The 27,979-nt window shown below is 45.4% G+C and overlaps 1 protein-coding gene across 4 annotated transcripts; it reads right to left on the bottom strand.

The window, feature by feature from the left end:
* epg5 (ectopic P-granules autophagy protein 5 homolog (C. elegans)) lies at positions 1 to 27,818 on the bottom strand. Of its 4 annotated transcripts, none has more exons than XM_045707095.1 (47): positions 27,733 to 27,808; positions 27,221 to 27,323; positions 26,949 to 27,047; positions 26,101 to 26,802; positions 25,713 to 25,973; positions 25,392 to 25,590; positions 25,123 to 25,259; positions 24,817 to 24,924; positions 24,550 to 24,623; positions 24,094 to 24,202; positions 23,752 to 23,866; positions 23,208 to 23,358; positions 22,963 to 23,112; positions 22,662 to 22,819; positions 22,325 to 22,476; positions 22,080 to 22,220; positions 21,766 to 21,927; positions 21,565 to 21,687; positions 21,223 to 21,485; positions 20,508 to 20,648; positions 20,141 to 20,285; positions 19,786 to 19,983; positions 19,521 to 19,628; positions 19,223 to 19,342; positions 18,607 to 18,773; positions 17,860 to 18,087; positions 17,659 to 17,782; positions 10,638 to 10,782; positions 9,636 to 9,807; positions 9,381 to 9,546; positions 8,185 to 8,327; positions 7,927 to 8,083; positions 7,515 to 7,709; positions 7,188 to 7,401; positions 6,923 to 7,098; positions 6,615 to 6,822; positions 6,435 to 6,510; positions 6,121 to 6,224; positions 5,830 to 6,005; positions 5,419 to 5,622; positions 5,008 to 5,217; positions 4,702 to 4,846; positions 4,379 to 4,621; positions 3,997 to 4,210; positions 3,705 to 3,917; positions 2,058 to 2,172; positions 1 to 1,973 (listed from the first exon to the last, which is right to left on the bottom strand). In XM_045707095.1, exons 3-47 carry the CDS (start codon positions 26,994 to 26,996, stop codon positions 1,791 to 1,793), a joined length of 7,743 nt encoding a protein of 2,580 aa, XP_045563051.1. In that variant the 5' UTR covers positions 26,997 to 27,047; positions 27,221 to 27,323; positions 27,733 to 27,808; the 3' UTR covers positions 1 to 1,790. The 4 variants fall into 4 exon arrangements, with proteins under 4 accessions (XP_045563051.1, XP_045563050.1, XP_045563048.1 ...); XM_045707094.1 differs by having other exon boundaries at positions 27,225 to 27,323; XM_045707092.1 differs by lacking the exon at positions 27,221 to 27,323 and having other exon boundaries at positions 27,733 to 27,818.
* Positions 27,819 to 27,979: the final 161 nt, after the last annotated feature.

Genomic DNA, 27,979 nt, shown 5'->3' with positions numbered 1-27,979 from the left:
TTTCAGTTCAGAAAAATCATTTATTCCAGATCCAAATTGCGGTATCACACTTCTAGACACCATATCACCAGCGGTGGAATTGGGGGAGAATGTGTGTAAACACTGTTCCCAGAGTCAATTCCTTAGTGATTATTCCCCCCAACATTACCCATCTGTATATTATGATCCTCTGCTAGGCATGCCTGTAGACGAGGCTGATCATATACACACAGCCAGCCAACGAGGGGTACATTCGTCGGGGAGGGGCGGCGCACTTCCCCATTCTAGGCTACTGAACAAGGAGTCATGTCTGTTTTACACCTTACATTTGTATCTGATCGCCCTGTAACATTGCTCCCAACTGATCAAGCCCCTGGCAGCCCATAGTCAGGCTGGCAGTAAGGCAGGTTACATACTGTACAATCATATCACTGCTGTTGTTCCTGCTGCTGCGTCATACCATAGTACTCTGGAATATATGGCTGCATCTCGAATGGCACCCAACTACCTATATATAGTGCTATACTTTTGACCAGAGTCCCATAGGTCCTGGTCAAAACTAGTGCACTATAAAGGGAATAGGGTGCCATTTGGGAGACGTACTGAATAATAACCACGTGTGTTTCTCCAAAGCATAGAAGACAAGATGGTTTTTCCTAATGCTAATTGATAAGTTGAGTGTATTTGGCACAAACAATAAAAGCACTTTTAGCCAATTCAACCATTCTACCTTCAGTCATAGCAGGCCATGTAACTGATGGGTTGATCCCCTGGCATTCAATACTGGTATGTAAAATCTTCCTCCACATGCACCACTGGGGATGAACTTAAAAGAGCTCTAAATAACTTAAACATCACACGTTATAATTTCCATCATTAAATGTTGATCACAGAGAATAAGTGAAATCAGTGCCACTGGTTAATGGTAATGTCTGTGAGTTTGTTTCTCATACTAACTCTGCTTCATAATTGTCATCCAACACTTACAACATCAGCCATGGGCAAAATGTGGAGGAACTGCTGAAGTAATTAAAAATAAAAGGCAACACCCTTTAAAAAAGAAAGAAAGCTAATTCGCAGCAAATAGATCGAGAGAGAGAGAGAGTGTGTGTGTGTGTAAGGGCTCTATTTAATCAGATCCGATTTAGCCGACATCCGGTCCTTTTGACAGTGTCTGAGGTGGAACTGCTTTATTGCTGGCAAATCCACAAGTGGCTCCTGGCATTATACCTAAAACGGGCATTGCCAGTAAGACAAATCCCATGCAGCCTTTTTACAAGATCAAACGCTGGAATGTGAGATGTAAGATAGAAATCCTTATTATTTTGTTTAATGATTTTCAATTTGAGCGTAATTATTTCTATATAGCCTAGACCTTTTCGTTCTGAACTAATGTGAGTGGGACTGGTGTGGCTTCGTGACAATGATCAAGAGCAGCTACTCACCGGTTTGACAGCTCCAACACCGTTGCACTTCATACACGGCCAAAACATCAGCTATGCGGTTGTCGGCTATTGCCAGATAACGCTTGATCTGATTGAATCTATGCCTAAGTATCACACTCTAATAAACTAGACCTTTAACTGATAAACCTATAGTTGTGCCACAATCACTAGCAGTCAAATCAATATGGCTATCAGTCCAGCTCCAGGATTCGATGGCTAGTAGGCTACTAGCATATCGGTGCACATCCCAAATGACACTATAGTCCCCATGTAGTTCCCTACTTTCACCACAGGATAGACTGCTATTTGTAACTTTTCCTGTTTAGCATACTGTGTCACCGTGCTAGCCGATGCTAACTGGCGCTGCTATCGTATGATGTTGAGGTATCCTTGGTCTGGGTAGAGGAGGTTGGCCAGCAGAGAAAGGAGGCAAGGTCCATCTCTAAGACAGTGTCCTGGGTAGTGGATGAACTGGACAGCTTTTCCTATTGAGTCCTTTAGGTCAGCATACTGTTTACTGCTGGGCATGGACTCCAACACAACCAGAGCCTAGAAACACACACGAAACACACAAGCTGAGCAACTCTGTGTGTGTGTGTGTATATACATGTATGCGTATGTATGTGTGTGTACCTGTTGTGCTTTAGCAGTCAGCTGCTGGTCGGTGCTGGGCTGGATGCGGACCTGGTCCTCTGAGGGAATCTGGACTGAGAGAAACGCAGACAGACTGCGCACCACCACCCTGAACCTAAACATGCACACACCGGAGTTACCAAAAGAGTCACACAGTAAACACCCAAGGTGCCTTCAGAAAGTATTCACACCCCTTGACTTTTTCCACATTTTGTTAGGTTACAGCCTTATTCTAAAGTTGATTGGACTTATTATTTTATTTTCCCCTCAATCTACACACAATGACAAAGTAAAAATAGGTTTTCAGAAATGTTTTAAAAAATATAGATAAAAAATAATAATCACATTTACATAAGTATTCAGACCCTTTACTCAGTACTTTTTTGAAGCACCTTTGGCAGCGATTACAGCCTCGAGTCTTTTGGGTATGACGCTAACAAGCTTGGCACACCTGTATTTGGGGAGTTTCTCCCATTCTTCTCTGCAGATCCTCTACAGGTCTGTCAAGTTGGATGGGGAGTGTTGCAGCACAGCTATTTTAAAAGGTCTCTCCAGAGATACTCGATCAGGTTCAAGTCCGGGCTCTGGATGGGCCACTCAAGGACATTCAGAGACTTGTCTCGAAGCCACTCATGCATTGTCTTGGCTATGTGCTTAGGGTTGTTGTCCTGTTGGAAGGTGAACCTCCGCCCCAGTCTGAGGTCCTGAGCTCTCTGGAGCAGGTTTTCATCAAGGATCTCTCTGTACTTTGCTCCATTCATATTTCCCTTGATCCTGACTAGTCTCCCAGTCCCTGCCGCTGAAAAATATCCCCACAGCATGATGCTGCCACCACCATGCTTCACCATAGAGATGGTGCCAGGTTTCCTCCAGACGTGACGCTTGGCATTCAGGCCAAAGAGAATCATGTTTCTCATGGTCTGAAAGTCTTTAGGTGCCTTTTGGCAAACTCCAAGTGGGCTATCATGTGCCTTTACTGAGGAATGGCTTCCGTCTGGCCACTATACCATAAAGGCCTGATTGGTGGAGTGCTCCAGAGATGGTTGTCCTTTTGGAAGGTTTTCCCATCTCCACAGAGGAACTCTAGAGCTCAGTCAGAGTGACCATCAGATTCTTGGTCACCTCCCTGACCAAGGCCCTTCTCCCCTGATTGCTCAGTTTGGCTGGGTGGCCAGCTCTAGGAAGAGTCTTGGTGGTTCCAAACTTCTTCCATTTAAGAACGATGGAGGCCACTGTGTTATTGAGGACCTTCAATGCTGCATACGTTTTGTAGTACCCTCCCCCAGATCTGTTCCTCTACACAATCCTGTCTCGGATCTTCCTTCAACCTCATGGCTTGGGTTTTGCTCTGCCATCCACCGTCAACTATGGGACATTTATATAGACAGGTGTGTGCCTTTCCAAATCCACAGGTAGACTCCAATCAAGTTGTAGAAACATCTCAGGAATGATCAATGGAAACAGGATGCACCTGAGCTCAATTTTCAGTCTCATAGCAAAGGGTCTGAATACTTATGTAAATAAGGTATTTCTGTTTTTCTAAAAACCTGTTTTCACTTTGTCATTATGGGGTATTGTGTGTAGATTGCTGACGATTTTTTAACATAACAAAATGTGGAAAAAGTCAAGGGGTCTGAGTGTGAGTACCTGTTGGATAGGGGTGATCGGCGGCCCAATCCTATAGCCCCCAGCAGTCCTGAGCCGAGTCTCTCCTCTCCCATCTGAGAGAGCCGTGTCTGCAGCCGCAGCAGCCCCGCTACCACGGCTGGAACCTCCCCCAGCCCCTGCTGCAGATGCTCCACATACACACACAGGGCCTTGTGCCACCAGAGGAACAACTTAGCCTCATCATGGGGACCACTGGTAGAGAGAAAAAAACGATATTACCAACACACACACAGAGACACACACACACACACACACACGGGGGGGGTCAGACCTGGGAAAGACCTGACTGTTCCATGTGTTGAGTAGAGCGAGCGTCCTCTTCTCATTGGCCACTGTGTGTTCCGTGTTGAGGCGCTGCAGGATGTAAGCATAGAGTGTCAGGAAGCTGCCTCCTGATTGGCTCTCAGACAGGAAGTCGTCCACGGTCAGTTCAGGCACCTGCAGGGACGCCAGCACAGGACCCCACCCGACACCCTCCTCTTCCGCTAGAGTGAGAAAAATGAAGAGACGGAGGGAGGGAAGAGCAAGCGAGTGAGGTTTTCACCTCATGTATGAAATAAAATACATCTGTCCGTCACCAGTACCCCCTGCTGATAAACCCTGACATAGACCCTCCCCTAAGACCTTCCCATGGTTACTGTCTCCGTGGTTACCATAGGTGAAGTAGGCGGTGATGCAAGCCTCGGTGATGCGGGTCATGTGGCGTACGGACGCTAGGCAACGGGAGCAGGCTGTCAGGAGCGGCAGCACTGGGAAACCCTGCCCCTTCCTGTCCAGCCAGCCAATGACACGAGCTGCCAAGGCCTCGCCTGTAGACACGCCCACTCCGTTCAGCAGAGCCAACGAATCACAGAACAGACTACAGAACGCCATGTGTCTCTGCTCCAAGCCCACCTCTACACACACAAGAGACAGAGAGACAGAAAGAGATTATTGATGGTTATTGATGAAGGTGATGATTATGAAGAGTTCTTACCAGGTGGGTTGAAAGTGATGATGCTCTCCAGTAGTGCCTCTAACTGCGTCTCCAGGTTAGCCAGACTAATACTACCACTCTGCTCCAGAGAGACCAGACACTGGACACACCAGCGCACACACACGCCGGCCTTCAACGTCTCCTCCTACACACAGAGAGAGGGGGAGATTAATGCATTCATTTTGTCTGTGGTAATGAGAGAGACAGTCAGTCAATCTCTCCTCACTCTAATATAGACTGTCTGTTTATGATAAAACTAGAGAAAGAGAGGGAGGGTGACATTCTGTTGTGTTCCCTCTTTCTCACCCAGTATGGCATCCCATGGGGGCGTGGCTGTAGCCCAGCAGCGCTGCGTAGTGATAGGAGCAGCGTCTGAGGGGCGGAGTCTTTGCTGAGCAGCAGAGCGTGAGGGTAGTGGGTGCCTACATATCCCATGATCCCTTGGTAGGAGGAATGGTCCACCTGGTGCCATGGCAGGGAGGCGGACTGGACCAACAGACTAAGGAGAGGGGAGTCCTGGAGGACAGAGGGGAAAATAAGCTAAACCAGGGACAGACCCACGACAATTCCATCACCCACAAAATACCCACTGACATGGGGAGTTAACAGAGCTACACACCAGTCATAATGAGGTAATACATGAAGAAATAAACAACGAGAATACAAAATTGTGTACAAACACAAATACAGCTATGCAGTGTCCTAATTCTCCCTCACCGGTTGGCTGAGAAGCTGCTCTTCTTTAGTGAGGAACACCAGCATGTAGAGTAGATAGACCAGCATCTTGTGTGAGTCTGTGTGTATGTTAGTGTTAGAGCTGGCCGGAGTTTGCAGGCTGTCACTCAGAACGCTGACCCAGTTGACCTTACAGAGGACTGCCCCTAGGAACAGGAAGCAGCTCTTAGGACTTCCTCTCTCCACCTGCAGAGGCACAGATTAACGTTGGGTAAAGAAACACTCTACACCTCCCTAATGCTACATCGCACAGCACTACCCGCAAACAAGTCCTATTGACTGTGATACTCAAAAAGTGTACGAGGAGTCAGTTTGCTTTAGGAATCCAATGAGTTGTGGGTTGAGGTTAGGGATTAAGAAGTCTGGGGTCAGAGTAAGGGGTCAGGGTCTTACATTGAACAGCTGTTCCATGAGGTGTGTATCGGGGTGCAGGTGAGTCCAGGGCAGGCTGCCGAGGTGTTGGTGGTAAAGATAGAGGAGGTACTCTGGTGTACGAGGAGAGCTGCAGCTGTCACAGTACTGCATCAGACACAGCCACAGAGCTCCACGCTGCCCGGGGAGGAGGCGGTCTGACACACAACACACACACACACACACACACACACACACACACACACACACACACCTTAAATGTAGGCTCAAACACATGAATGACTTGCATTACATCTAACATCACACACAAACCTCTGAACTTGTGGTGTAGTGTTTGGGTCAGCTGGGTGTAGAGGTCCACAAGACAGCCTGCAGCGCTGGCATCTGACTCCAACCAGGGATAACACCTCGGATTACTGAGAGAGACAGAAAGGAGGAGAGAGAGAGTAAGAGAAGATAGGAGAGAGCGAGAAAATATTGTAGTCCAAACAGCGCAATGCCACAGGCCTGTAGTTTTGTTAGCGTTATGCAAGGCAAAGTAAGAAAGGGGGGAGGGAGATAGAAAGACAGTGGCAAAGATGGAGAGGGAGAGAGAACTAGACGGAGGGATAGAGAGGTGTGTTTACCTGACATCGTCTGTCTCCAGAACCAGGATCCAGGGCTTAAACAGCCGGACCATCTTACCGTGTAGATCCTGCAGGGCTGAGAGAGACAGAAAGAGGATGAGAGGTGGGGAGGAGGAGAGATGTCAACAGCGACTGGGGGGAAAAAAAGCAGAATGTCTTAATGAAAACTGTGTCTGGTACCTTTCAGCACTCTGGCTCCCCCCAGTGGCTCCCTGGCGCAGGCGTTGAGCTGCAGGTCGATGAGGTAGCCAATCAGATATCCCCAGAACGTGGTGACCTCACTGACGTATGGTGCCCAGGCGGAGTAAAGGCCAAAGCTGCGGAGATCCGACTTACTGAGACGACAACGCTGAAAATACTCACACAGCCAATCAACCGTCTCCTCCACCTGAGGAGGGCCAATCAAGAGACAAGGCAGGGTTAAATAAACTGGACTGGAAATGAACAGTATTGAATATGAAGATTTAGGAAGGACTTTCAGCACTCACCTGCTGAGGAGAGAGGGTGATGGGGGCTTGGCTGGGGGAGATGGATGTGGGTTTGGGGGTATCTGTGGTCCCGGAAGCCTCTGCTGTGGGTTTGGTGTTGCAGGGGGGAGGAGAGATGCCCAGCACACACAGAGTCACCCTCCAACACTCCGGGCTCAGCAACTGCTCTGTCGAACCTGACAATGACACACACAAACACACGTTCGACGTCCACACACACGTTGCATGTTGAAGTCCGCAATAAGAGCAAACAAAACAGTCTTACTGGTCATGAGCAGGCGCAGGCAGTCGCTGTAGTGGTCAGGGAAGTGGTGTCTGAGCAACAGGGTCCAGTGTCGTGTGAAGAGGTGAAAGGGCGTGAGGAGGTCAGCCTCGGGGTCACGGCCACAGGAACACAGAGCAGTGTGGACCAGCTCTACCAGTCTACTACGCTCTGAGAACACTGGCTCGGCCTTACTCAGCCACGCACTCAGGTCAAACTACAGGGAGAGAGAGAATCTGGTCATCTGTGTGATGTGTCGAGGTGGAAGTGTGTGTTCTGTGTGGGTGGTGTGTGTAGCTGTTGTGTATGTTTCTGAAGGTTGAGGCTGACCTTAGTGAGCAGCATGAAGATGACGTCAGCGCTGTCAGGGTGCAGTGATGTCACCACTTCCTTGTAGAGAGAGACAAGCTGATTGGGTGCAGCGTTTGGGGTGAAGAAGGGGGAGAGGAGGGGACACAGACGTCTCTGCTCCAGGATAGTGCTGAGGACACGCCCGCACTCTGCCTGGTTGCCCTGGATAAAAACCTACACACACAAACTGGATTAACACCTACACACACACACAAACTGGATTAACACCTACACACACACACAAACTGGATTAACACCTAAACACACACAAACTGGATTAACACCTACACACACAAACTGGATTAACACCTACACACACAAACTGGATTAACACCTACACACAGTCACGTCCTATGTGTATGAAATAACTTTGTTTGTGTGTGTGTAGTACCTGTCCCAGTATCTCGACGCAGGAAGAGAGGTACTGGCGAGTGGGTGGGTGGCGGAGTGTGTCCTCACAGACGAAAGAGACCACCTTGTAGAATGCAGCCACTCCTACACACTGCACTGCTGCCGTCGGCTTGGCCTTGTACAAATTCACCAGAGCACTGCACACACACACGTTTATTTACTTTATGGCACATATCACTATCAACAATTCTAATTGAGAAATCATTCATACAGGTATGGTGTGTGTGTGTGTACTGACGTAATGAACTTCTCAGTGTGTACTGCAGCCTGGGCAAGGCTCTGAGGAGGAGGAGTCTTGGCTTCCGTCTGCAGCTGCTTAATGTCGCTTCTCAGAGACACGATCTGAGTCTCCACTGCTTCCTGCTTCTGTACACACTCGCACTGCACACACACACACAAAGAGATGGGAATGAGGGGAAGAGGGGAGGAGGATGCATGTTTACAAAAGGAACACCTATGGGAGAATGCTATTCATTGACTACAGCTCAGCGTTCAACACCATAGTGCCCTCAAAGCTCATCACTAAGCTAAGGATCCTGGGACTTAACACCTGCCTCTGCAACAGGGGCCCCTCAGGGGTGTGTGCTCAGTCCCCTCCTGTACTCACTGTTCACTCATGACTGCACGGCCAGGCATGACTCCAACACCATCATTAAGTTTGCTGATGACACAACAGTGGTAGGCCTGATCACCGACAACGATGAGACAGCATGTAGGGAGGAGGTCAGAGACCTGACCGTGAGGTGCAAGGACAACAACCTCTCCCTCAACATGATCAAGACAAAGGAGATGATTGTGGACTAGAGGAAAAGGAGGACCAAGGCCGCCCCCACTCTCATCGATGGAGCTGTAATGGAGCAGGTTGAGAGCTTCAAGTTCTTTGGCATCCACATCACCAACAAACTAACATGGTCCAAGCACACCAAGACAGTCGTGAAGAGGGCACGACAAAACCTATTCCCCCTCAGGAGACTGAAAAGATTTGCCATGGGTTCTCAGATCCTCAAAAGGTTTTACAGCTGCACCACTGAGAGCATCCTGATGGCTTGCATCACTGCCTGGTATGGCAACTGCTCGGCCTCCGACCGCAAGGCACTACAGAGGGTAGCGTGTACGGCCCAGTACATCACCGGGGCCAAGCTTCCTGCCATCCAGGACCTCTATACCAGGCGGTGTCAGAGGAAGGACCTAAAAATTGCCAAAGACTCGAGCCATCCTAGTCATATACTGTTCTCTCTGCTACCGCACGGTAAGCGGTACCGGAGCGCCAAGTCTAGGTCCAAGATGCTTCTAAACAGCTTCTACCCCCAAGCCATAAGACTCCTGAACAGCTAATCAAATGGCTACCCAGACTATTTGCATAGAATTTTCAAGCAGAATCATCCCATTCTGAAAATGAATTCAAAACAGAATTGACTCGTATAAAAGTCCTACCGTGACAGTGATGTGTGCCGCTCCCTGGCAGGGCTGGCCCCCCCTCTGCCCTCTGCACTCAAGCGCCACGGTAACCTGCTCTGGCCTGTTCCTGTAGAGTAGAGGAAGACTCTCCAGCAGCTCTGACTCCAACGCCACCTGCTGGGCCTCCCGAGACACTGCAAACCTGAACACACCAAGCACACTGTGAGCCATGTCCCAAAACATCACATACAGGTATACATCAATGGCGTGACGGTTGGTGTGTGTGTGTACCTGGCCTGCTCCTGCAGACAGCAGAGGTCCTGCTGAAGGAGAGTGGAAGCAGCAGCAGGGTCAGCGAGGCAGGCGGAGGGGACCTCTGGTACCGGAGCCCTCTGTGATTGCAGCTCGGGGAGCGGCAGAGGGATAGCGTGCTTTTGCAGGTTAGACTGGATACGCTTCCTCGCTACACACACACAAAAAGGTTACAACAACGACAATAACAAGGCCGCTCGGTTTGTTAGCACTAGAATCATTTCCAATGTACACCCTACCTAAAAGCGAGCGATCGCTTTGTGCACAGGTAAGATCAGGGATATTGCCCCTGCGTATTGAAACAGGTAAGATCAGGGATATTGCCCCTGCGTATTGAAACAGGTCAGTGTAATGGTGAAATGTAAGAGGAAAGACTAATGTAAATATTGTGACCTTGATGAAATAGAGAATGAAATTAATTTGATCCTCTATTGCCCTTTCTACCATGATATACGCTTGTCCTTATTCCAGAAAGCCCACCAGATATACCCTGGAATTATGTGGCTGAGCCATGAGGAAAAACTGAAATGTTTTTTTTCTGTCAATTATGTATTGCCATTTGCAGAATTTTTTGATAAAGCCTGGAATAAAAGAAAAAAGGTACCTATAATTAAATTATACAAATATTTTGCTCCCACATAGCGAATGGCACCTATGTATATAGGCTTGTCTCACACATAAATCTTCTCTGTGTCAGACTTGGTTCCAACGCCTTCCGTGTATTTTCTGTATTTAACTATATTATTTTTACTGCTCTAGGGATAAATAATTATTGCTTGGATAACCTTATTTACGGGTTTACTTTTCCACTCTTTATCCGCTGCATCCTGCACAGAACACTGGAAGAATTATCACTGTGAATTATTGTAATGTGTCAATTAATCCCATAAGGAATGGGCTGCCAACCAGACGAGTTGACACAAGAATAAAACGTCATTCATTCAGTCACAACTGCTATGTGCTGAGGCTGTGTTCATGTACCTGCGCTGGGGTTGGTGTAGTCAGTGAAGGCAGGGTTGTTGCTCTGTATGAAGGTGGGTTCATTCTTCACTTTGTCCCAGAGATCCAGCACCTCCCTCTCATCATACTGGACACGCTCCAGGTCCACATACTCCACCCACAGCTCCTACACTCAACCAATACAATATGATACATCTAGCAAGCAATACAATATGATACTTCTAGCAAGCAATACATCTAGCAACCAATACAATATGATACATCTAGCCACCAATACAATATGATCCATCTAGCAAGCAATACAGTATTATACTTCTAGCAAGCAATACATCTAGCAACCAATACATCTAGCCACCAATACAATATGATACATCTAGCAACCAATATGATACATCTAGCCACCAATACAATATGATAAATCTAGCAACCAATACATCTAGCAACCAATACAATATGATACATCTAGCAACCAATACATCTACCCACCAATACAATATGATACATCTAGCCACCAATACATCTAGCCACCAATACAATATGATACATCTAGCCACCAATACATCTAGCAACCAATACATCTAGCCACCGATACAATATGATACATCTAGCAACCAATACATCTAGCCACCAATACAATATGATACATCTAGCCACCAATACATCTAGCCACCAATACAATATGATACATCTAGCAACAAATACATCTAGCCACCAATACAATATGATACATCTAGCAACCAATACATCTGGCAACCAATACAATATGATACATCTAGCCACCAATACAATATGATACATCTAGGCACCAATACATCTAGCCACCAATACATCTAGCAACCAATACAATATGATACATCTAGCCACCAATACATCTAGCCACCAATACAATATGATACATCTAGCAACCAATACATCTAGCCACCAATACATCTAGCAACAAATACATCATGATACATCTAGCAACCAATACATCTGGCAACCAATACAATATGATACATCTAGCAACCAATACAATATGATACATCTAGCAACCAATACATCTAGCCACCAATACAATATGATACATCTAGCAACCAATACATCTAGCCACCAATACAATATGATACATCTAGCAACCAATACATCTAGCCACCAATACAATATGATACAACTAGCCACCAATACATCTAGCCACCAATACAATATGATATATCTAGCCACCAATACAATATGATACATCTAGCCACCAATACAATATGATATATCTAGCCACCAATACAATATGATACATCTAGCAACCAATACATCTAGCCACCAATACAATATGATACATCTAGCCACCAATACAATATGATACATCTAGCCACCAATACAATATGATACATCTAGCAACCAATACATCTAGCCACCAATACAATATGATACATCTAGCAACCAATACAATATGATACATCTAGCAACCAATACATCTAGCCACCAATACAATATGATACATCTAGCCACCAATACATCTAGCCACCAATACAATATGATACATCTAGCCACCAATACAATATGATACATCTAGCAACAATACATCTAGCCACCAATACAATATGATACATCTAGCCACCAATACATCTAGCAACCAATACATCTAGCCACCAATACAATATGATACATCTAGCCACCAATACATCTAGCCACCAATACTGAATAATGATACATCTAGCAACCAATACATCTAGCAACCAATACAATATGATACATCTAGCAACAAATACATCTAGCCACCAATACAATATGATACATCTAGCAACCAATACATCTAGCCACCAATACAGAAAAATAATAATGATACATCTAGCAACCAATACATCTGGCCACCAATACAATATGATACATCTAGCAACCAATACAATATGATACATCTAGCCACCAATACATCTAGCCACCAATACAATATGATACATCTAGCAACCAATACATCTAGCCACCAATACAATATGATACATCTAGCAACCAATACATCTAGCCACCAATACAATATGATACAACTAGCCACCAATACATCTAGACACCAATACAATATGATACATCTAGCCACCAATACAATATGATGCATCTAGCCACCAATACAATATGATACATCTAGCCACCAATACAATATGATACATCTAGCAACCAATACATCTAGCCACCAATACAATATGATACATCTAGCCACCAATACAATATGATACATCTAGCAACCAATACATCTAGCCACCAATACAATATGATACATCTAGCAACCAATACAATATGATACATCTAGCCACCAATACATCTAGCCACCAATACAATATGATACATCTAGCCACCAATACAATATGAATACATCTAGCAACCAATACATCTAGCCACCAATACAATATGTTACATCTAGCAAGCAATACATCTAGCCACCAATACATCTAGCAACCAATACAATATGATACATCTAGCAACCAATACATCTAGCCACCAATACATCTAGCCACCAATACAATATGATACATCTAGCCACCAATACAATATGATACATCTAGCAACCAATACATCTAGCCACCAATACAATATGATACATCTAGCCACCAATACATCTAGCCACCAATACAATATGATACATCTAGCAACCAATACATCTAGCAACCAATACAATATGATACATCTAGCCACCAATACAATATGATACATCTAGCAACCAATACATCTAGCCACCAATACAATATGATACATCTAGCCACCAATACAATATGATACATCTAGCAACCAATACATCTAGCCACCAATACAATATGATACATCTAGCAACCAATACAATATGATACATCTAGCAACCAATACATCTAGCCACCAATACAATATGATACATCTAGCCACCAATACAATATGATACATCTAGCAACCAATACATCTAGCCACCAATACAATATGATACATCTAGCCACCAATACATCTAGCCACCAATACAATATGATACATCTAGCCACCAATACAATATGATACATCTAGCAACAATACATCTAGCCACCAATACAATATGATACATCTAGCCACCAATACATCTAGCAACCAATACAATATGTTACATCTAGCAAGCAATACATCTAGCCACCAATACATCTAGCAACCAATACATCTAGCAACCAATACAATATGATACATCTAGCAACCAATACATCTAGCCACCAATACAATATATCTAGCCACCAATACAATATGATACATCTAGCAACCAATACATCTAGCCACCAATACAATATGATACATCTAGCCACCAATACATCTAGCCACCAATACAATATGATACATCTAGCAACCAATACATCTAGCAACCAATACAATATGATACATCTAGCAACCAATACATCTAGCAACCAATACAATATGATACATCTAGCCACCAATACATCTAGCCACCAATACAATAGGATACATCTAGCAGCCAATACATCTAGCAACCAATACAATATGATACATCTAGCGACCAATACATCTAGCCACCAATACAATATGATACATCTAGTAGCCAATATATCTAGCAACCAATACAATATGATACATCTAGCGACCAATACATCTAGCCACCAATACAATATGATACATCTAGCAGCCAATACATCTAGCCACCAATACAATATGATACATCTAGCCACCAATACATCTAGCAACCAATACATCTAGCAACCAATACAATATGATACATCTAGCGACCAATACATCTAGCCACCAATACAATATGATACACCTGGCCACCAATACATCTAGAAAACCAATACAATATGACACATCTAGCCACGAATACATATCGCCACAAATACTTCTAGCCACCAATACAATATGATACATCTAGCAACCAATACATCTAGCAACCAATACATCTAGCAACCAATACAATATGATACATCTAGCGACCAATACATCTAGCCACCAATACAATATGATACACCTGGCCACCAATACATCTAGAAAACCAATACAATATGACACATCTAGCCACGAATACATATAGCCACAAATACTTCTAGCCACCAATACAATATGATACATCTAGCAACCAATACATCTAGCAACCAATACATCTAGCCACCAATACAATATGATACATCTAGCAACCAATACATCTAGCCACCAATACAATATGATACATCTAGCCACCAATACAATATGATACATCTAGCCACCAATACATCTAGCAACCAATACATCTAGCCACCAATACGATACATCTAGCCACCAATACAATATGATACATCTAGCCACCAATACAATATGATACATCTAGCCACCAATACATCTAGCAACCAATACAATATGATACATCTAGCAACCAATACATCTAGCAACCAATACAATATGATACATCTAGCAACCAATACATCTAGCCACCAATACAATATGATACATCTAACCACCAATACATCTAGCCACCAATACATCTAGCCACCAATACAATAGGATACATCTAGCAGCCAATACATCTAGCAACCAATACAATATGATACATCTAGCGACCAATACATCTAGCCACCAATACAATATGATACATCTAGTAGCCAATACATCTAGCAGCCAATACAATATGATACATCTAGCGACCAATACATCTAGCCACCAATACAATATGATACATCTAGCAGCCAATACATCTAGCCACCATTACAATATGATACATCTAGCCACCAATACATCTAGCCACCAATACAATATGATACATCTAGCAACCAATACATCTAGCAACCAATACAATATGATACATCTAGCAACCAATACATCTAGCAACCAATACATCTAGCCACCAATACAATATGATACATCTAGCCACCAATACATCTAGCAACCAATACATCTAGCAACCAATACAATATGATACATCTAGCGACCAATACATCTAGCCACCAATACAATATGATACACCTGGCCACCAATACATCTAGAAAACCAATACAATATGACACATCTAGCCACGAATACATCTAGCCACCAATACATCTAGCCACCAATACAATATGATACATCTAGCCACCAATACAATATGATACATCTAGCCACCAATACAATATGATACATCTAGCAACCAATACATCTAGCCACCAATACATCTAGCAACCAATACAATATGATACATCTAGCAACCAATACATCTAGCCACCAATACATCTAGCAACCAATACATCTAGCCACAAATACTTCTAGCCACCAATACAATATGATACATCTAGCCACCAATACATCTAGCCACCAATACATCTAGCCACCAATACAATATGATACATCTAGCCACCAATACAATATGATACATCTAGCAACCAATACATCTAGCCACCAATACATCTAGCAACCAATACAATATGATACATCTAGCAACCAATACATCTAGCCACCAATACATCTAGCCACCAATACATCTAGCCACCAATACATCTAGCCACCAATACAATATGATACATCTAGCAACCAATACAATATGATACATCTAGCAACCAATACAATATGATACAGCTAGCAACCAATACAATATGATACATCCATCAACCAATACAATGACACATCCATCAACCAATACAATGACACATCCATCAACCAATACAATGACACATCCATCGACCAATATAATATGACACATTTATCAACCAATACAATGACACATCTATCAACCAATACAATGACACATCTATCAACCAATACAATGACACATCTATCAACCAATACAATGACACATCTATCAACCAATACAATGACACATCTTTCAACCAATACAATGACACATCTCTCAACCAATACAATGACACATCTCTCAACCAATACAATGACACATCTCTCAACCAATACAATGACACATCTCTCAACCAATACAATGACACATCTTTCAACCAATACAATGACACATCTATCAACCAATACAACACATCTATCAACCAATACATCTATCAACCAATACAATTTAACACATCTATCAACCAATTAAATACGACACATCTATCAACCAATTAAATACAACACATCTATCAACCAATTAAATACAACACATCTATCAACCAATACAATGACACATCTATCAACCAATACAATTTAACACATCTATCAACCAATACAAACATCTATCAACCAATACAATGACACATCCATCAACCAATACAATATTGACACATCTATCAACCAATACAATGACACATCTATCACACCAATACAATGACACATCTATCAACCAATACAATGACACATCTATCAACCAATACAATTGACACATCTATCAACCAATACAATGACACATCTATCAACCAATACAATGACACATCTATCAACCAATACAATGACACATCTATCAACCAATACAATGACACATCTATCAACCAATGTCAATGACATCTATCAACCAATACAATTTGACACATCTATCAACCAATACAATGACACATCTATCAACCAATTAAATACAACACATCTATCAACCAATTAAATACAACACATCTTTCAACCAATACAATGACACATCTATCAACCAATACAACACTTCTATCAACCAATACATCTATCAACCAATACATCTATCAACCAATACAATTTAACACATCTATCAACCAATTAAATACGACACATCTATCAACCAATTAAATACAACACATCTATCAACCAATTAAATACAACACATCTATCAACCAATACAATGACACATCTATCAACCAATACAATTTAACACATCTATCAACCAATACAACACATCTATCAACCAATACAACACATCTATCAACCAATACAATGACACATCTATCAACCAATACAATTTAACACATCTATCAACCAATTAAATACGACACATCTATCAACCAATTAAATACGACACATCTATCAACCAATTAAATACAACACATCTATCAACCAATACAACACATCTATCAACCAATACAATTTAACACATCTATCAACCAATACAATTTAACACATCTATCAACCAATACAACATGAAACATCTATCAACCAATACAACACATCTATCAACCAATACATTAAAGGCAAAGCAGAGGCAACAGTGGCAAGGAAAAACACACAACACACACACCTGTTGTTTGTGCATGACGTTGGCCAGTCTTTGGGGGTCATACTGTGGTGGGAGAGAGGGCAGATACACTTTCTTCTTCTGAAGAGTCTCATCGTCCAACCACACGGCAAACACACCAAACAGCCTGTAAACAACCAATCAGATCAGCCTGGGAAACAGCCAGTCACAAAGTTAAGGGGAGGGGCTAGTAGCTGTACGTACCTGACCAGCTCTGTGTGTATCTGTGGGGAAGTGAGGAAGAGCTGTGGAGGGGAGTTGGGGCGGTCCTCTCCCTGGCTGGGGGTGTGTGTGGGGGGCACCCTCAGGGCCTGGCTGGCAGTGTGGTGGAAGTCAGACACCTCCTGTAGTCTCTGTCTCAGATCTCTCAGTAACACAGCCTGAGACGAGCCCTGGAAGAACCGACGACCAATACAGCCCCCTGCATCCAGACTGCAGAAACCAGAAACAGGGGGACACTGAGAACATTACTGAATTTATACCAGCTTAGAGCAGAGGTTCTGCAAGTGGGGTCCGCAGCCAAATCTCGAAATAAACTAACAGATTCAACTCATTTGGGCCAAAAGAACCGTGGAATAAGTTTAGAAGGTGTAGTACAACATAATATTATTCATCTACAATTTATATTCTTAACCCTAGGCAACATGGGCCTGGGAGGCTCACAGGGATATCGGTATCCACAGTACTCCACCAAGTATTTCCCCAATTGATTCATTTGTTTACATATAAATGCCCTGTAACTTAAGCTGTAAAACTCCCATGTTCTCTCTCTGACAAATGTGTAGAATTGCAGGAAATTATCTTGTAAACGTCAACATTCTCACACTGATGTCAAGAGGCAGGACTGTAAAATGGTCCTTCCCAGGGCCAGAGACTGGGTTCGTCCAGACATGCACCGCCGAAGTCATAGAACCCCTGGCCTAGAGGTTATGGTGTGTGTGTGTGTCGTACCCATACTCAGGTCCTGGCTGTCTCAGGTAGAGCTGCAGGAACCTCTGCCAGACGAGGGGGAGTAGCGGGTGGTCAGGGGGTGTGGACAACGCCTGACATGCCCACCTGTACACCTGCAGCCGCTGCAGAGATGGCGCCACTGGGAGCTTTAACCGCTGCTGGGCCTTCTGTCTCACACAGACACAAGAAACACAAAGACCATGTATCTCAGATTAAGGCTTAGAAATCTCTCATAGTTGTATTGTTCTGCTGGTCAGGTGAGAGGTTGGGGTTGGAGTGTGTGTGTACCTTCAGAGCCTGGTCAGGTGAGAGGTTGGAGTGTGTGTGTGTGTGTGTGTGTGTGTGTGTGTGTGTGTGTGTGTGTGTGTGTGTACCTTCAGAGCCTGGTCAGGTGAGAGGTTGGAGTGTGTGTGTGTGCACCTTCAGAGCCTGGTCAGGTGAGAGGTTGGAGTGTGTGTGTGTGTTGATGGTGGTGAGAGTGTTGGAGTGTGTGTGTGTGTGTGTGTACCTTCAGAGCCTGGTCAGGTGAGAGGTTGGAGTGTGTGTGTGTGTACCTTCAGAGCCTGGTCAGGTGAGAGGTTGGAGTGTGTGTGTGTGTGTGTGTGTGTGTGTGTACCTTCAGAGCCTGGTCAGGTGAGAGGTTAGGATCAGACAGTAGTTCATGCTCCACACAGCGTCTCAGCTGAGAATCCTCAAACATCCCCTCCATGTTCAACACCAGCCACGCAAACCACACCTAAAACACACACCGTTATCACTTCACATACAAACCACACCTACACAGACTTTTTGTTTAGGTGTGTTTTTTTTTAGCAGAATTTGGGGAAAACGCAGCAAAAATGTTTCCTTCTGTTTCACACAGAATGACAGCACGGATACGACAAGTTACATAGGACTGAGGTTAAAGTTCTCACCTCCCCGCTCAGCGATTGGCCCTCAATGAATGAGGGTGTGGCATTTCCAGCAATCCAGCCAACCAGGGAAGAGAGCAGACCCCGGTCTCCATGGTAACCTAAGGCAATCTACCAGAGGGGTGGGACAAGAGCATCACAGACTGATCTACAGTGTGTGTGTGTGTGTGTACACTCTTTCTTCACAGAAAAAGAACACGCACTGATCAAAATAAGCATAACAGCTGAAATATATGGGACTCTACATCTCCTGTCTCTCTGTGTGTACCTTGTGCTGCTGGTACAGTAATCTCTGTATACACTCCTCCTGGTGGTGTGTGAAGGCGGAACGACAGATCTGATCCATCAGGAATAGAACGGTCCTGTCTCGGTACCACAGGTTCTGCTGGGTTAGAATTCCCACCCAGAACTCTAGAACCGCTGTCGGACCCACACGACCTGGCCTAGAACTCTCCACCACGTGAGTCTGAAAGAGAAGAAACACACACACACACACACTCATCGTGAAGAGATTCATGGACTGTTCAGAGGCAAGAACATCCACTTCTACAGCTGGCCAAACTACTGATCTGGTTAACCCCATGTTTCACACCAGTTCTGATGTATTAGGTGTGTGTACATACCTGTATGACACTGTTGAGCAGGCGTACCATGTCCCCATAGGTGCCGCCAGTGAAGAGTGGCGCCACCCTGTGGGTGACCTGCTGCGTTACACCCTGAGGACACACACCGTCACACTGCAGGAACAATTGGATACAGCCCACAAACCTGGCACAGAGAGAGGAAGAGAGACAAACATATACTGTAGTCCAAACATAGCAATACCACAGGCCTCCAGTTGTGTGATATTTTAGTGGGACTTTAAGGTTTAGTTTAGGTAGGGGTAAAAGGTACTGACAGTTAACTTTAGAAGCTGAGCAGGCAGAAAAGAGGGAGGATGTTGTCCAGTACAGAGGAAGTAGGGTCTAGGACACAGTGTGTATCTCTTACTGTGTGTTCTTCAGCAGGTAGAAGCTGAGAGGGTAGGTAGGAGGGAGGATGTTGTCCAGGAGATGGACAGCAGCTCTCAGATGTTGAGACTGAATCAGGTTCTTCAACAGATCCACTCCCTCTGTGCAAAACACCTCCAGACTGGGATGGGATGGGATGGGATAAGACAGACAGACAGACAGACAGACAGACAGACAGACAGACAGACAGACAGACAGACAGACAGACAGACAGACAGACAGACAGACAGACAGTTTAAACACATGTGCAGTGTGTTTGTGTGTATTTGTGCTGTGGTCCTCACCAACGGGCCAGATGGCTCATAGGGATAGTGACTTTGCTCTCTGTGCCGAACACCGCACCTTGCTTCACTGACCTGTCATACTAATAACTGCACTATACTGCTTTTGCACCATGTACACTTCTTCACAAGACGGTATATACACACACACACACACACGTCACAGCAGCACCCCTCACTCTGCATATATAGATATATCCTCACTGTAGCTCAGCCTATACTCTAGCGTTTTATGATTGCTGTATTTATATTGTATATTCTGTATGTCGACTTTGTGTAAATTTCTCTGTCTGTATTCTGTTTGTACATTTGTCTATTGCTGTCAGCACCTGTTCATTAAGTCTAATTCCGTGTATGTGGAAATGTACTTGGCGAATAAAGGGATTCTGATGTGAGAGAGAGAGCAGATGGTACCTGTGTCCTATGGTTGTCATGGCGATGGCCAGGTAGCAGCCAATGGGAAGGCCCGCCTTTACGGCCCTTAGAACAGGGTGCATGTTGGGGGCGTGCGTGAGCTCGGGAGAGGGGTTAGGGGCAGAGCCGGGGATGGACCAGGCTGCTTGAGGGTACTGGGTGTTGCCATGGAGCTTCAGCCTTAGCAACAGTTGCCAGGCCCACTGGCTGAAGGAAGCCTCAGGAGACAGACCCAGACGGAGAACACTAGCCAGGTAGGACACCTGATCGACAGAGAGATGTGTGTTAACCTCAGAGATGAGATGGGTGTATGATGTGCACTTGTCTGTGTGTTTGCGTTACCTGTTTGATTCCCTCTGAGATGAGTCCATTGTATGGCTTGTCTGTGAGGTATTTCTGATAGGCTTCTGCCACCAGCAGAGCAACTTCACTGTGGAGAGAGGAGGGCAGGGCCAGAGTCCCATCCTACAAGACACACGCACTCAACATTACACACTGTACACACTCAAACTCAATGTAGGGTTAGGTGTGTGTGTGTAGTACCTTTGTGTAGCCCCAGTCCAGTCCTTCCAGTAGAACACAGGCCAGGCTGTTCTCCACAGCAGAGAGGGGGTGTTGGAGCAGCCAGCCCCCGATCACACACACTTCCTCCGGGCTAGGACGCCACAGGAACAGGGGCAGCTCCTTACTGAGGTACAGTGCCACCTAACATACACAAGGCTAATCAACATGCAGGTGTACTTAACCGAACCACCTCTTTTACACTTGAAGTCTTCATCCCCATCCTTTCCACAGCAACCCCAGGAGTTGACAGACGCCACGGGCGCGCACGCACACACACACAAACACACACTTACCATGCCGACTGTCTCGATGGTCTCTCTGAGTCTGTCCAGCAGGACTGAGATGACGTAAGGATGAGCGGTTGCTATGGCGGCCAGCAGCTCCCGCCCCACCTTCGAGTAGGTTTCCCTCGTAGACACACCCACATAGGACACCTGGAGGCAGGGATGGAAATAAAGGGTGTCCTGCAGTAGAAACTGGCAGCCGGCTTTTTCTGCGACCTCTACTCATTCCGTGTGAAAAAGGATGTGCGTGTTACCTGGAAGATGAGGAGAGCTATAGTGGTAACGAAGGGGGGGTCAGAGTGGTGGGCGGGCATGGCCATGTGAGCTAGCGCCGTGAGGAGAGAGATTCCATCAGAACTGTTGACCTCACACAGCCATTTCTCAAACCTCTCCTGGTGACACGGCTCTGCAATACACGTTAGTACATCATCAAGGCACGGTCCCTCTGCTGACACACTGTGTATGTGTGTGGATGCATGATACTGAGCTCTATTCTGTGTTTTTGTTGCTGTTAGTACATTGGGTTTTTGGAAAAACGACTTGATGAATACAAGTCATTCCTATCATCATTATGTATGTGCGTGTGTGTACCTCTGAGGGCCTGTAGGCAGGTGTACGTGTTGTCTGTAGAGTTGAGTGTGTCCGGTGCAGCGGTCTCTGCACACTGCATCACGTACAGAACTCTCCACAGCATGGAGCTGGACAGGGTACCATAGGGCATCTCTGACATGAACAGCCAGATACCCAACCTAGGAGAACACACAGTCAGATAACACACAAACACTTTACACTCTCACACACACACACAAGTATGCACGCACTCCCCAATCAATATTCTTACTGCCTTGTAAGAATAGACAGCCAGAAACATGACATTTCTTCCCCCTCGCACCTCTTGTTTCTGAGGACGTGTAGTACAGCTCTGAGGAACAGATGGTCGTATTCTAGCTGCAGTTTCTCCAGAGAGATGGTACTGGGCCGGGCTGGACCAGCAACACTCACATACTGGGCCCAGTGATCACTGACGTAACACACCGTCATCCTGCAGGGAGGGAGCGCACAGGAGGCAGCGGTTACACACTTTTACAAAACACATCTAGACCTCCATCTAAAATGCGCTGCGTGTGGGTGTCTTACCGTATGGTGTGTCCGATGCGTTTGACTAGCTGGCGGTAACGAGCGCTGTCGTAGGTGTTCAGACCCACAGCTAGCAGCTCGATCAGTGACGAGGCGAACGCAAACACACGCATCATCTTCTGACTGGAACAGGCCTTGGGCTCATAAACACCTAGATAAAGGACATCCGTTATAAAATGGTAGGAGAGTCACAGAGCTACACACACATCTGAAGCCAAAAAGCAGGCACCAGAATAACTGAATTACCACGTCAGTCAAATACATGACAACACACGCGCGCACGCATACACACACTGCTTTACTTTCGTGAAATGTCAGGACTTTTTGGAGTGTAAAAACGTTTGACCATTAAAAATCGTATTTTCCCTAATCCTAACCCAACCCCAAAACCCTTAAGCTTAAAATAGCACTTGAACAAATTCAGGTCCTGACTTTTCAAAAAAGTTATTGTTTTCATAACTTTTCAGGACATTCGGGTGAAATGTTAGGACATTGGGATCCTGATAATGTAGGAAAGCAAGTACACACACACACACACACACACCCTTCTTGCTCATCTCCAGCAAGTGTGTGAAGAGCTGTTGGAAGGGGAACTGGGACAGCAGGGAGATCAGGTCCTCTTCACACAGTAACAACCAGCTGCTCCCTGGGTCCTCATCCTGAAAAACACACATGCACATCAGCAACCTTACAACACTTCTACCAACGTTCCTAGGTTTAAATTCCCTGAAATACCACACACACACACACACACACACACACACACACACACACACACACACACACACACACACACACACACACACACACACACACACACACACACACACACACACACACACACACACACACACACACACACACACACACACACACACACAGTTACCTCTTCTCCCCCTTCATCCACTAGGGTCCAGTTGCCAGACTCAGGTCCGGAGGCTGCAGCACTCTGACTCTCACAGGGCTTCATGTGGCTCATGAACTCAGCCCGGTGTCTAAAGATGAAAGGTCAACAATCAGAGAGAAAAACCCATAGGGAGCTAACTTGAAATGTGCAACAACAAAAAAATCACATAAATAGGTAAGGATTAGAGATGAAAGGTCAAGGTTAGGGCTACCGGACTGAAGAAATTAGGGTGGTGACATGTAGGGTTAGGGGTCAGGGGCCAGAGTGAGAAGTTAGGGTTCTTTACCAGACTGAAGACATGAGTATGGTGACATGTAGGGTTAAGGGTCAGGGGCCAGAGTGAGAAGTTAGGGTGCTTTACCAGACTGAAGACATGAGGATGGTGACATTTAGGGTTAAGGGTCAGGGGCCAGAGTGAGAAGTTAGGGTTTTTACCTGACTGGAGACATGAGGATGGCGAGAGCCTGCATGAACTGCTGTACTCCAGAGGGGTTTCCCAGGACCTGGATCTGAAACACACACCCCCAAGCATGTTATAGTTAAGACTGTTAACGTTTACCTGGCAATGAAGCCATTGTTAGCCGAATATGATAACCTGCCAAAAAGCATACAGAAATAGTGGAGTGAGCCTTCATTCATAAACCAGGCCTACTTTCGAGGAAATCAAAACAATAAACAAACTAGATAGAGGGTGTGTCTCACCTGTAAGAAGGCTGCAGCCCACTTGCCCACCCCTGCAGAACAGCACAGCAGATGGTTCAACAGGTAGAGGTGTTCTCCTGATCCCCCCACACGCAGTAACACTGCCACCTATACACAACACACACACCACAGCATAGCGTAGCATGACTAAACTGCACAACAGGTGGGACAACACGTACTGCTGTACCAGGGCTAGTGTTGAGGTCTACTGTGTGTGTGTGTGTGTGTGTGTGTGTGTGTGTGTGTGTGTGTGTGTGTGTGTGTGTGTGTGTGTGTGTGTGTGTGTGTGTGTGTGTGTGTGTGTACCAGTCTCTGCAGCCAGAGGTGGATGTCTGTCTGGAACTGTGTGTCGTCCAGGACTCTCCGTGTGAAGCTGAAGAGAACACTGATGCTCTCCTTCAGAGGGAGGAGGGAGCTGGGCTGGCTCTGGGTACCACACATATCTACAATACACAAACACACATACACTTGGCTAATTAAACAAAGAAACACACTAAACGTGTACAATATGGTAAATATGAAATGAAATCCCACCTGTGCGTATATGTATGGTGTGTGTGAGAGTGTGTTCTCACCGTGGAGCAGGCAGTGTAAGTATGACTCCACCTGAAGACGTGACAGCAGGGCTGTGTATGCGTGCAGCGCCACCTTCTGGTGCAGGAGTTCAGAGCGGGCCTCGAACAGCTTCCGCAGCTCCACCAACGCAGCCTCACTGAAGTCAGCCTGCTGGAAGCGGTGGTAGCCATAAACCTTGGACTGGTCCCCACACACACCCTGGAGAGAGACAAAGAAAGGGTTTAAAGAGAGAGATGAAGATCAGAAGTGTACTGTATAACTTTGTAGCTTCTGTGTTATGTGCTAAGTCGTATACTAACATAATGTATTTAACCACATACCTGAAGTGTGAGCTGTTCATCTCTGAAGCTCCAGAGTCGGTTCTGTGTGGTGTTACAGTCGGAGGTGTGTGTGTGGAGCTGTGTGTGTGCGTGTGTCAGCTGTCTGCGGCAGCGCCAGTAGTTCTGCAGGAGTTCTGTCAGCTCGTGGCCTTCCTGCCGGGCCAACACTGCGAACCGGGCTGCACACACCTCCACCCCCTCCACCCACACACACAACCCCCCACCCGGCTCCCACACACTCAGCTGCTCCAACGAGAATGCCTTCAGGAAAAACACAAGACAGTCGACACTATAAATAAATATTATTCACCATTCTTTTGTAACATAGATAGCTTTGTAATATAAAGCGGTTCGAGCCCACTATGGGTTATAGTAAGTGTGTAGTTACGTGTAGTTCTGGGCTGGGCTGGGGTAGTTCAGGGTACAGTCTAGTCCTGGAGCCCTCAGATGGAGCTAGTTCCACAACAGGCTCCAGACTGGGAGGACACTCCTGCTCCCCTAGAGGCAGAACAGCAGGGCCCCTTGTCCCACAGGCCCGCAGAGCCTCCTCATGCAGCTGCATCAGGGAGCCCTCCTCCAGTGTGGGTAGTGAGGGGTACAGGGCAGGGGCGCTGGGGGCCAAGGGTGTCTCAAGCGTCGTAGATATGCAGGCCTGAGTCTGGATGTGGGTTTTGTTCTGGGTCTCGCTCCACACCTCAGTGCTCGGTGGTTCAGCTCTGAGCTCAGCCCCTTGGGCCTCTCCTCTCCCCTCATCCCTCTTCTCTGGCTCTGTCTCAGAGGGATTTTCTAGTGTCTGGGGTGAGGTTGATGATGATGTCTGTGATAATGTGGATGATGATAGTGTCTGTGATGCTGGTAATGATTCCTCTGATGTCTGTGGTAATATCTGTGTTGATGGTTGTGATGTCTCTGATAAAGTCTCTGATGCCTCTGCCAGGCCCTGTTGTTGCTCTGTCCCCTCGTAGGGCAGACTGAGGGGGATGTCTGTGAACTCAGAGCTGGGTGGGGCAGCAGCACCAGCTTCCTCATCACAACCAGCAGAGAGAGCTGTGGGACTCTTCACTCGTCCACTCTGCCTCTGTTTCCTGTCCTGTTGGGGGTAAGATACAACAGTTGTGACTGGTTATTACTCATGAATAATGACAGGGTAATACATACTATCATATGCTTTCACCATCATTCGATAAACAGACAGTAGTCTGCCCTCAGGGACATACAGGAGTGTACTGTACATACCTGAGACCTGCTACTGGTCTTAGACTTCTTTTGTCTCACAGCCTCCATCTATCATATCCTTCACACCTTGTTCCTCACACCACATTCACCCTAAGGCTTCTAAGGGGAGAAAACAGCGGGTCTGTTAAATGAGAGCACAACAGTCAGCTCACAGTCTTTGGTACATGATTATTTTCTAATCTCACATTAGCCAGTTTGGTCCTGGCTGCCAACACAGGGCCAAATGATAATACTGTCATTCATGCGTCAGCAAAACAACACCACTCACTTACTCACGTGACTACTGATGATAAACATGGACCTAGGTGTGTGTGTTATCTTTACATGAAGGCGGTTCTTGTTAGCAAATAGGCGTGGTTTCAGACCAGTTTCGAGCTGTATAGGGTAAGGGTTAGCTATTTAGAGTTAGCTAGTGTCGGGAAAACGAAACACATCCACCCCTCTCCTCGCACAGTACTAGCAAAGCAATGGCTAGAGAGGGTGTAATGACAGTCGTCGGTCATCATGGATAGCACAGTGTACCCCAGTTTACCTATCACTGTCAGTTGATTCCAAATAAGCTCTGCCATCTAACTATCTTAAACAAACTGGGGAAAACATATTGTCGTTAACGTTACTAGCTTGCTAGCTAGCTAGCTACACGTAGCGCTCTCGAGGAGTGCGAAAACAATGACATAATATAGATAGCTAGCCCAATTTTTTTTGTGTGTAGCTAACGTTAGCTATAATGATCAGCTGTAAACTGTAGGCTAAACCCCTAAAAAAAATGTACAATGCTACCTACCTTTGTAAAACAATTTGATCAACGCCAGCGAAGTGACATTTGGCAACACATCAGCTGTTATTTGTTTTGCTCCAGGAAGGAACAGTTATCGCGATAATATTTCGTCACATGACTTCTGCACTATCTTTACGTAACACAAAAAGTGCCTACATCAAATATTATTAATATACTGACAAGATACATGTCAATTCAATTCAATTGACTTTATTGACATGGCAAGTTAATTATTACTTACATTGTCAAAGTA

Source organism: Salmo salar, chromosome ssa24 (genome assembly GCF_905237065.1).
Source record: "Salmo salar chromosome ssa24, Ssal_v3.1, whole genome shotgun sequence".
In the NCBI taxonomy this organism is placed as follows: domain Eukaryota; kingdom Metazoa; phylum Chordata; class Actinopteri; order Salmoniformes; family Salmonidae; genus Salmo; species Salmo salar.
This window is presented reverse-complemented; position numbering and strand designations above follow the sequence as displayed.